The sequence below is a fragment of the Gavialis gangeticus genome, unplaced genomic scaffold (assembly GCF_001723915.1).
Source record: "Gavialis gangeticus isolate Ggan-Ray unplaced genomic scaffold, GavGan_comp1, whole genome shotgun sequence".
Classification (NCBI taxonomy): Eukaryota; Metazoa; Chordata; order Crocodylia; family Gavialidae; genus Gavialis; species Gavialis gangeticus.
In genome coordinates this window covers 20,145,953-20,158,016 of record NW_017729000.1, presented here as the reverse complement: position 1 = coordinate 20,158,016, position 12,064 = coordinate 20,145,953, and the positions used below count along the sequence as shown (strand labels likewise).

At 42.3% G+C, this 12,064-nt stretch overlaps 1 protein-coding gene across 1 annotated transcript in view; it reads right to left on the bottom strand.

Annotated features, from left to right (window-relative positions):
* Positions 1 to 4,991: 4,991 nt before the first annotated feature.
* Positions 4,992 to 12,064, bottom strand: part of STK32A (serine/threonine kinase 32A) — a 69,280-nt gene continuing 62,207 nt past the window's right edge. The window contains exons 10-13 of the mRNA XM_019506386.1: positions 11,415 to 11,540; positions 10,492 to 10,620; positions 7,239 to 7,303; positions 4,992 to 6,852 (exon numbers count right to left, since the gene is read on the bottom strand). Of these exons, the coding sequence (XP_019361931.1) occupies positions 6,759 to 6,852; positions 7,239 to 7,303; positions 10,492 to 10,620; positions 11,415 to 11,540 (414 nt within the window). The 3' untranslated portion in view covers positions 4,992 to 6,758. The remainder of the gene's footprint in view (positions 6,853 to 7,238; positions 7,304 to 10,491; positions 10,621 to 11,414; positions 11,541 to 12,064) is intronic.

Below are 12,064 nucleotides of genomic sequence, written 5' to 3'. Positions count from 1 at the left end.
GAGCAGTCCCCTTCATACATCTGCATAACTGGGAGATATAGCAGTTTGAGCACGTTGTAGAGCAATGTTGGTAGAGTCAGGAACTGAACCAGAAACTCCTAAGTGGGTGCATCTACACAAGACGCTTACTGTGCAGTAGGTCAACATTACACAGTAGCATGCTGGTCAAAAACCGGTGCGCCGGTGCTACTGCGCAGTAACTGTGCATTTAGTTAGTACTTCATTAAGCATGTACTAAACTAAGAATGACTATAGAAAACTAACTATAGAAAGATGACATTTTCCAGTAACCATGATCTATTTAATAGACGGAGGGCAGGTCCATGTAGCAAGCTAACCGTGCCGGGCAATGAATGGCACCCTCACAACAGTCACCAGCTTGCAGTGTAAGAGAACCAGTGTGGCCACATCCATGTGACACCCTGGTATAGTAGCACGCTAACTAGCAATATAATTTGGCACTGCTAATCAGCTCAGTTAAAACACTGCACAGATTCAGTGACGCTGCTTCTGGTTTGGGAAGCAAGCACGCCACATAGAGCAGCACAGCAGATTTGAGGATGCGACTGCCAGACCCAACAAGTTTGCCATATAGACATGTCCTGACAGGACCAATTTTAATGATAAAATAATTCCTTTCTGGCTCTGACAGCTTTATTGAAATGAGTGGAGGGTCATGCTAGGAGCGTGCAAAGACACAGCACAAACACCCACCATCCTGTAACTGTTCCCAAAGCATAACCTCTGAGAACACACATGGCTACCACGGCACTACGTGGGGAGGGCAAGATGTTGCCCATAGCACCTCAACACTAGATGCGGCTGTGCTCCTTGCAGACGAGCCATGGTACTCATCTAGCTGCGTCAAGAATTCAGGCCGTGTTACAGCAAGTCAAAGCACAGCGTCTGAGTAGCCCCAGCCACTTCCTGAACTGCATTCAATTGCTCACAGCAGGAGGTTGTGACTAATGGACATACAGCGTGCCTTCAGTGCTCCAAGATCACGGGGCTGGTTTTCTTTAGTGCTGTAAAACACAGGCTCATTCTGATAACACATAAGTGTTAAATAACATCATGAAAAAGAAGCAGACTAACAGATGACAGTACACACCTCCATATACTCCCGAGATGCCTGGATTGCTAACCCCCTCCTTGGCCCCAGCTACCCTTATTGTGCCTGTAGAAAACAGATTTGTTAAACTGCCTCCATCAGAAGGGTGCAGCCTGGGTTGAACTATGAATGTAAAGTTACTGGCACAAGGAAAACAGGAGGAACTTGTGGAGTGAGGCTTGCTGGAGAAAGTACTTGAATATGGGACAGACTCTGGAGAGGATTCAGCAATAGTCTCTATAGTGGAGTGGTGGGGGGTGACATCATACAGATTAAGAAAATGGCTTCAAAATCTTTTTACTTGCTCTAATGAGATACCTTAACTCAACCTCATACAGGGTCTGATGAGAGGTTTTAGCACCCACAGGGACAGCTGCTTACTAATGCATATGGATGAAGTGGTTCTTTCACAAGCAAATAGTACAGCCACTGTTTAATCCCTGGAACATAGTTTATTAATAATATTAATCAGTCACTTGCATTGTCCATTATTTGTTCATTTTGCCACGTGTCATCCAATTTTTATAAAACAAACCTGGCTCCCCTCTCAAGTTTTCTGAATACATCAGAAAAAGGGACAAAGTCCTGCTTCAGGTTGTGGTTTCCAGATGCCATTTGCTGGAAGATTTTGAAAGCTTAGTTACATGAAGGAGAAAAGCCCATTTCAAATAAAAAGTCAAGTAGAGATCTAGTTGGCTCAGAGCAACGGAAATTCACTTTTTGGCTCAAAATGCAAGTGACCTCAGAAACAACACTGGCCTTTGAGTGTCTGGGAAGGAGCCACAGATTTTGTTTTATTCGGATTTCTGGTTGATCAGATTCAGACAGAAGGGGAAAGGAAAGCACAGGGAGAGGCAAAGAATGGCTTTTGCAGCTAGGACATGAATTGTTCACCACTCAATGAGAACAGGAAAGAAGTCAAGAAAGGTGAACATTCAAGGCTGCCAATGCATTAAAATATGTAATTCATAGCACTACTATAAAGTAAGTGCTTGGGATAGTTTTCAGTTTTGGCATAAACAAGTGCACTGGGATGTGTGGCTGCTTAAAGCAATATCAAACTTTGTCCAATGTTATTCCTAAGAAGCTGAGGTTCAATCATACTTAAATATGAAAGACAAAATTTACTTCTATACAAAAGGGCCAGAACCCCACTGGATTCAATGCAGTTGTGTTTGCTTATGCCAGCAGCATACCTAATCCATAGTACATCCTAAGTGAGCAGCCACACTGCCTTTTACTGCTTAGAATGGATTGCTACCTCTACATTGCCTCATCCCAATTAGCTGTGTCCCTACCAGCCCCACCTGCTATTACCTAGGCCAGAATTAAGGGTAGGTAAAGTAGGCAGCTTCCTACCTTAACAAGAAGTCAAGGGTGGCTAAAAAGCAAGTTGATTATTTAACAGCAACTACTGTTTTCTGTAGAGATTGGCAATGCTGTGCAACATGCCATGAACAGGCAGCACTTGTCTTTGGATGAGTCAGCTCATACTCAGCGGTTCTGAAGTTCCTAGATTAGCTACTGATCTTCACTCGTATTGTAAATAGTCCTGGCTGAAACTACGGTCTCTTACAAAAAAGGGAAGCCTCTTTCTAGACGTTATCATAAAAGAATAGCAGATGATCCTAAAGATGTGGCATCATTTATGAATTTTAAACCAAAGCTTGGCAGGTCATATGAACAGCTACTGTATACCAAAATGTTGACCAAGGGCTTGGACAGATGTTCAGTTTCTCCGGGAAGAGTCCCTACTCTGCCTGGAGAAATCAGGAGTGTACATGCTTTGTAATTTTTATCCCAAAGTACAAGTGGCCACTCTGGGAGAAAAATAACTCTGGAACAATACAAGCGAAGCGGCTCCCCAGAGAATCCTCTACAAACCCAGTGACCTTTGCTTCCTGTCTCCCCTTCACACAGGGCCAGAGAGAGTATGAGGCAGTCCCAGCCAAGAAAGGAGCAGAGTGGTTTTTGGGCTGGAAACACTCAGTGTTGAAGCACTTAGGGGACATGTTCTGTTCCTGGCTTGTTCCCTGCCTAGATCCCACTGCAGCATCTGGGTGCCAGGAAGCATACTCTGCCTGGCAGCAGTTGGGCTACAGCACAGCGTGCGGGAGGGGAGGGCAGAAGGACTCTGTGCATAGAATAGGTGCAGATTCCCCCCACCGCGAACTTTCCTGCCGATCCCTGCCCACATCTGACCCAGCCAGTCCTTCCACCCTGAGACCCAGGCTATTCTTGTGTGCTCTAGGGCCCCATGGCTGCCCAGTGTCTGCACTGCCGTCTTTTTGCTTCTCTGTGAGCATGTTTACACATGGCAGCAATAAACGCCAGTCTATAATGCGCCAAAGTTTATTGCTCCCAGGCACATTGTTTGTGTGCGTGCCTGGGACCACAGCATGTTGAGCTGTCAGAGTGCCCCATCTGGCAGGAGGGCCGGGGGTCAGCCTGCCAGCCTGGGGCTGCTCTGACCTGGCTCAACAGGCTGGTGGGGGCACAAGGGTGCTCCAGTGTGGGGCTAGCTGGCAAGCAGCCCCCGCACTGGAGCAACCTCATGCCTCTGCCAGCCATGTCAGGGTCTACATGTGCGTTACTGCAGAGTAAATACTCCACAGCAGGATAGTACTTGTATTTACAAGTGCTATTCTGCTCTGGATTTTATTAGTTTACTCCAGCCTAATAGTCCTGCACGTGTAAATGCCAAGATGTTTATTGCTGAGCTAATTAGCCTAATCCTCAGTAAATGTCTCATGTAGACAGGCCCTTTTTGAACCTTCAGTACAGGTCATTCATTCCATGGAAGTTTTTCTGTCAGGAAGACAAACCTGGGAGAGTTGTCCCAGATGATTTGAACGTGTGTAAGCAGTCTAAAGCAACATCATAGGATGGGTAAAGAAAACTAAGGCCAAATTAATTCTCTGATGGAATACTGTCAAGCTGTTATGGAAAGTGTTTTTTGATTTGACCCGGCTGTATAGAATAGAAACCATTCCCTTGGCTGGAATAGATGAATCCTATTTATCCCATGACGGGACCTTCTTTATATTTGTGGCATGTCTTGGAAAATATGACCTTCTAATGAAAGGACATTTCCAACAAATTACCTTGAAGGACTTTTATCATTAGTACCCAAGCAAAAATACTCAAAACAACATTAGTCTTGGGAATACAAACAAATAAACTATTTCTGCCTTCAAGGCTGCAAAGTATTTTCTATTATATTTGACTTGTTTATAAAGACATTAGTTAGCGAGAGCCGGCAACAACAATTGTGAGAATTGCTTCTGCAGAAACAAGCAGCAATTGAGGTGAAAGAAGGCAGCACTAGAAACATAGCTTCATTGGCATTTTGAATATGACAGAGTCTATTGACTCTAGAATGAAAGAAGCTATGCTTTGGCAGTTAAAAGATGTGGAAATCTCACTTTGTAATATGAGAGGTCAAGGTGAAAACAATGGGGAAAATATGAAAAGCAAAGGCAGCAGCATTCAGAAGAGAATTCAGGACTTGAAAAAGCATTCTTTGTCCCATGCAATGCACATCCTTTGCAACTTGTTCTCAATGATCATCGCACTGAATGACTGCACTGAAGCCGTGATTTCTTCATAGTTCAAAGGGTTTATCCTTTTTTGTGAGCTCAGTGCTCAGCTATATCACACCAGTATATGAGAAGCCTGTTCCCTAAACCCGCACATAATGATTGGAAAGACAAAGTGGTGCAAGCAGAGTATATTAACAACTATCAGAAGTCTGTGATCCTTTTGTTTTAATTGCCAGTGACTCAAAGCCAAAAGGACTTGGGGGGGAACCAAATCTTGAAGTGATGCCAAACTGCTGGCTTTCAAAACCTGCAACAATAAATTCTTGTGCATTGTGGTTCTTTGGCATGATATCCTTTATGAAATCAACTTCGTAAGTAAAATGCTTCAAGAAGCAAAAGTGCATATTAAACAAACGGCACATCATCTAAAAGCCAGGATATATTCCATTGTAAACTACCAGTCTGATTCACAAGCGTCCCGACAGATGCTAAGGAACTGATAAGGGAGAGCTGATAAGGGAGAACTCCAAGTCAGATTCCTGCAAGAAACACAATTTAAGGAATGAACCAAAAAACAGAAGGTTTGATTATGAGGCCAGACATAAACTGGCCAGAAAAGAACTATAAAGTCATTTTTTTCCCATTAGGCTTTGAATTTTACCATACTTGAATACAACTTTTTCAAACGTAAGAAGAGTCATAAACTATTTAGCTTTTTTTAATTATGCCTCTGAAACTTCATAGTTTTTCCTGCCAAGAATTACAGCAATAATGCATCATGTTAAGCAAACCATTAGAAGATGCCAACAGTCTGGTGAAGAGACGTCTCTGACACAAATCCCCTGGGTCTCTACAACTAACCAAGTTCTCAGCAGGCAACTCTAACCTGAAACCTACCCAAAAGGTGCACTAGAATTTCTGTGCAAAAATACATTTTTACCCTTGTTTCCAAATGTATCCATCACACTCAAGAGTCTATTAACGTCAATTTTATGCGTTGCAAGTAGAGAACATGTTTTTTCAAAGCTTAAATTTGGGAAGACATTTACATCAAATGATGGCACAGTCCTCATTGCTGGGGTCTTGCTTTAATTTCAAAAAAGCCTAACCACAGAGAATATTAATCTCAAAGGTGCCACACAATTTCATGTGTATTAAAGCAAAGAAAAGCAACTTTCACTAAAGATGCTGGCTGCTACTGCCAAATCTTTGAGGGAAAAAAAGACTTTAAAGGATTGATTGTGTATTTGATTGTCAGGTTCTTCACTTTGTTTCTTACTTACATTATCATCAATAGGCAAGTGTGATGAATCTCTCACTATTTTAATGGGAAGTTAGGATGTTAACAGGGATGGCTGAGAAAAAGTATTGCTGCCTGCTCTAGAAAACAGACTAAAGCTAGAAGAAACTCAGTTGTTTTTCTCAACACAAACTAAGAATATTAGAAAGACTCCAAGTTCCAAAAATACCTTTCTTATATATTGCTCTGAGTCTACCACTCAGAGCAGCCTCTTTTGCTTGTAACAATGAAAGGCAAGTCCAAACTAAGAAGCCCACATGAGAATCCAAACTTACAGTTTGAGGCTGTTTCTGGTGCTCATCCACCGCTACTACCAACATTATGTGACAGACCTACTACCTATGCACTAAATACCCTTCTGTAACTTCCCATTGGTAATCAACTGATTCTGACACCAGATAAAGTACTCAGTACCAAATGCTGTGCGAGCAAGGATCCTGTCCCAAGGAAGCACCTATTTCCTGCACTCAGGATTTGTCCTGAAAAGGTCTCATCCATTTTCTCTTTCATGGTCAAGTTCCTACAACCAGGCCAAACAGGGGAGGAAAAGCTGGCCTTTATTTGCTGTGGCAGGCTTTTTCCAGGGAGCAGTATCAAAGCTGTACCATCACTGCCCCTAGTATTCACCTGCATGCAGGAGGAAGGAGGAACGGAAGGCCATATAAGCTCCTATCTCAAGCCCTGTGCTGGGGTATCTGTAGTGTCCTTGTAGCAGTGGGCTAATTCTATTGCCAAGCTTCACAAACGTGTGTAGGTGTGCATTGAACTCAAAGGGAAAGACACCAGTGCAGAAGATAAACTAGTCTCAGAGGTTGTTGTTCTGGCCATCCTCTTCTTTTGTGTCTTTGGTTTGTGCCAGCATTAGACTCTCCTGGATTTCATTATGGTGATGTCTCATCCTTGCAAAAAAGAAGAAAACATTCAAACTTAAGTGACAAAGCCAACATGATGCAACAGTTTAATATTCGCTTCACTGCTATTTTGGTGGGTACTGGCTATCATATTCGCAAGCCTGATTTCAGCAGGTTTCTCTTCTAGTGAGTTCTATAGTCTTGCTTATATCTTAGTGTAACCGGCATGGTCACTAGAGACATTAACACACTTCCCCATCCCCTTTCAAAGTCACTTCTACAATTTACTCTCCCCTTTGCAAGGGGGTTCTGAAGTCAGCCTCATTTAACAAGGACTATTAATTACTCCCGAAACAAGGCTCTGCATCAGGAGGATCCTTACAACTTTTGGCTGCTGGGTGAAATTCAGAGAGTTTCTGCTCTGCAGTACTTACTTTTCTCTGTTGAAAACAATGAAGTCTCTTTGGAGTATCTCTAGGTGCTTCTGAAGATGGCAGGCCTTCCAAATTCAGGGGGAGGAGAAGAGAGAGACAGGTGAAGGGACAGTTAAAGTTCACAATTGACACAGGAAACTATTACAATGCCACACTCATGAGGCATAAATGTGTTTGCATCTCAATTTACAAGAATGTTAATGAAAATTTAATTAATTATATTTCTGTATAGCTATAGATACACACATAGGCACCCACACTTCTACAGTGTCTGGCTGTTGCAGGAGATATCAAATCTAAGGTTATAGAACAATTTGCTTTCCTGTAGTGCTCTGAATCATAGGATATGCCCCTATCAGTCTTAGTGCTAGACAGGACTACATGCCGCACCAGCATGAAAGCTAACATTACAGCAATTCAAGTGTTATTTTACTTGTCTGAACTCAGTATGAGAAATAACTTGAGCAAAGACTGTTCATGGTAACTGTATGCTGAAGACACCCACAGACCCATACAGAACATACAGAGCCACCTCTTCACCCGCGACTGAAATTCACTCCATTCACATTAGGGAGGAAAATAATATTAACCAGCACAAGAAATGCACAACTTTGAGCAGGAAGTGAGAAATGAATATTTCAACCATTAATACCACAGGAGACATTTTAAGTTGGCAAAATACTAAATTCTCGGCTGAAATTTCACCAAGACAGTTGGGCTTCTAAGTATACTTGTAAGAAATTGCCTTTGGAATATAGCTTGTCTGAAACAGTCTGTCTCTTCGTTCATTAGATAAGAAAAGGAAGAGAAAAGAGTTGGCTTGTAGTCACAACACAGAACTGGGAGGCAGGAAGCTAGGGGTTATTGTTAGTATTATTTGATCACAGTGGGCGCATCTACACATGCAATTAATATGACTGAATGTAGTCTGGCTCAGTTTGAGCCGGAGTAAACTAATCGCAACATCACCAACTATGCCTGTTTTTAAGTGCAGTAATTTACTACGCTGACAGATACCAATTGTATCTGATGGGACTATCTGGCAGCACAGTAAATTAATCTACTGCACTTTAATTGCCATGCACATGTAGACAGTGATGCTTTACTGTGCAGCAAATTAATCTGTTGCACAGTAAAGTGTCTCATGTAGACGGGCCCAGTGTGTTTCACAGCCTGTAGAACCTACAGACAGATCCCTACCCTGCTTTGCAGAGTAAAGTGCTTTGAAAGGCAAAGTATTATAAACAAACCCCAAGTTGGATTTCCTCATGCCATGGTCAGGCAGGTCAAACATACCAAGATCTGGACCAAGCATCTGCCTCATTTACTGAGTTCATTGAAGTTGGAAACAATTTCAAGGTGAGCAAAGCTTAGGCTAGGATCAGTTTTGCACAATCACCATCTACCAGCAACCATGTGTTCACAGACCAAGAACAACAAAGAGCAAATCGCACATTTATCAAAACCCTAATCCTGGTCAGACAGATTGGCTCTCAGAGCTCTGAAGTTCGGCTAGTTCATTTATCTCAGAGGTAGTATTCCACTGGGCTGCCAGCAACCACTTGCATGCCAGTCACCTGTGCATGATGAAATGCAAAGTGACGGATCCCTTCTTTGAACCATTTGTACGAGCCAGGCATTGACAGCAGTTCTTAAAGAGGCACTGCTCTAGCACCATTTAGCTGTCACTGTGCAATGCTCCCCAAAGCCACGAGTCAACACGCTTCGCTCTTCTATGACAGGCTCCAGCTTTGCAAATAGCAGCCCACAGAATTCATAGCCATCCATATCATGTTTAATGCCATCTGAGTATCCTACTCAACTGTTGCTTCTTTACACATCTGTGTTCCTTGGAGCTATCATTCTCTCATACAAGAGGCAGTGAAGAGAACATTTCAGATGCTAGGCTCTATTACTACCTGCTTAGAAAGCCCTTAATCATGAAGGTTTCCCTCAATGAAGTCTAGTGTCAGTAAACACCTGTCTGACATGCACAATGACACCTAGAGAAGCAGACACAAAAAATAATTCATAACCAATAGCTACAGTTCTAAATACATTACACATATGTGCAGTACACACATGTGAAAGTACACACGTGAACAAACACAGACTCAAGCATTTCAAGTACTATAAACTGATTTTTCGTAAGGATGCTTAAAGAGCACAGGACGGCTTTCTAAACAGGACGCTCCTTGTCAATCATAAGAGTCTCCCCATCAAAAAATAATAGGATCTGATAAGATACCATAGACTCCTCCACCTCATCCCCCCTGCAAACCTCTGGGGTGTTACAAAATCAGGTCTATAGTGGTGAACATTTAAGAATGGGATCTTTACCGTTAAGGGATACAAAGCAGGTACAGGAGTTGGAGTGAGGAAAGAAAGAGAGGCCTTTCAAAATGAATATGAGGTAAGCAAGTAACGTAAAGAAAGAACAGGTAGTAGACAATCAACAAACAAGACGGAGCATGCTAGAAGTGGGAAAAGTGTCAAGTGAAGACCAAAGCAGGATTCAGAATCAAATCTAGAGAGTAGTTTTTAACGATGGGGAAATCAGAGCAACCAGCCTCCTTAGAACACTGTGTTTCTTTTCCTGAATACATTTTCCTTTACACAACAACTTTCACAGGCCCTAATGCTTGCACAAAACCATATCCAGGAGCCGTCCTGGTTCTGCTGACAGGACTCAGTCTGCTGGCAACACCTGCTCCGCACAGCTGACTTGCAATGGGCAGGGCAGGCTGTTTTTCTGAGCCTGTTGCCACTGGTACAGATGGAACAGAATCAATTTTGGTCCTGAAAGAGCTGTTAACTTAGGCTATGATAAAATATTTAAGATGTTCAAATGCAGCTGACCTTTAAATAACTTAATATAAAAGAGACACCATACTGTCTATTTAATTAGAAGGATGAGAGAGACTTTAGCTTTAACAAAACCCAAAAGGCTCTCTGTGCTCTAGAAAGGAAATTAGTGGGGCCAGGATTTTGCCCTAGGACTTTGTTAAGACTCCTTCCAATCACCGCTAGCTAACATGCTTTAAACACAACCTTTTTCTTAGTTTAGATGTGCAGCACATGGGCCATTTATACGCAAGCTTTGGGAGTAGGGGCTAGGGGGGTACTTTAATTGGAGCCGCTCTAATTAAACCACCTGAAGCGTCACATGTATCAGCATCCTCATGCTGAAAAATGGCAGTGGGGGGTGCTTTAACTAACTTTTGTGCAAAAACCTTGTCTTTCTTGCTCTCACCTGTGAAGAACTGCATTTACTGGTGTCTTTCTCCTTCTTAGCCAAACGTTTCTTTTTTTTATGGAGAGGTTTGGACTCCAGGATCATTTCTTCAAGTTCGAAGGTTGGGTCACAATTCAGTCTCCCTTTCTATAGGGAAAAGAAAGGACACTTGAGCTGAACTCAGCCTACCTCTTACCAATAGGACAGTGCTTTGGAATTGAACTCTGTCGTGAGTAAACCAATTACAATGACAGCAAGAGCTCCTGCTGCACCTTTTACATATTTTATCAGCTCCCTCAGTGAGGAGGACGTTGCCAAGGTACATTTCACATTATTCTAAAAATCTTTTTCTCTTTCGCTGCCTGTTGTTTATACTTGCCCGTTGGATGCTTCAAAGTGAAATCCAGAGTAGTCCTTTGGTTATTTATGATTTCTTCCCTTGCACACATGCAGGATCTGTTATGACAAATCATTTGCCAGGCACAAACTACTATTCTAAAGCAGCCGGTAACCACAAGGTTTCATGCTTTACTATTATAGTAGGGATGTTTGTGAGCCTGGGATGACGTGCATCTCTTTTCATTGTAAAATGGGTCATGATCATGGTTGGTCACTTGAGTTGTTTGCTGCTGGAGTGCTCATGAGCAGTGGGTACACATGCTAGAGCACTATACCTTAGACAATATTTCACATAAGATCAACAGAACATTTGTCTGGACTTCCAAAATGTCATAATTTTCCATTAAATAGCCCTGATCATATTATACAGGACATTTTGCATTGCCTTTCCCCTTTAGTTTTAAGTGCATTCTTGTTTTAAGTGTGTGTCACATGTTGCTGTTCTGATTGGGTACAAAGGAGTGAAGGATCATGGGTAATTTGTAGACCGGTGTCCTGGTTGTAAGAGCACTCTAAAGCGTTTTTAAATAAAATTGCCTTACAGTGGGAATGAATCCTGGTAATATCCTCTTCTGTTGAACTGCATCCCAGTTCACATCAGCCAGATATGGAAAGTCTTGGATATCTTTCAGCCGAGAAAAACGTTTCTCAGGATTTGGCTCAAGCAACTGGCAATGAAAATTTAAAGAGAAAGAGACAGCACTTAGCTACAGAGCCAGGGGAAGACAATCTAAATAGATAGTCTGTAGACATGCATTTGTTGCAAATGTTGATGTAAAAAAGGCTACAAGACACAGACATAATAATAAGATTTGTGAAATTTTATCTGTCTACTTAATATAGCAGATGCCTTAAAATGTACTAGTTATGCCTTTGATAATTAGGTGGTGTTCCTTTTATATACCCTCTTCCCTTTATTCAGTGAATTCCTATGGGAACTTTCAAATACTCTGATAAAACCACAGTCACAAAAGGCAAGTGAAAAGTTTTAAAGGGCGCTCATGTGTATTGGCTCACAAGGGTTGACTGGAGGCCGTGTGATTTTTCAGCATGTAGTTTACTAGAATAGAATTTGGGCTAGATTGCAATAGTGACTGCAACCCAGAGCTGAGTACAATAGATGAAGAGAAACAGAAGTGGGTGGAGTCACGGGTCTTCGCTCTTCAGTATGCCGGTCAGCCCGGCTGAGTTC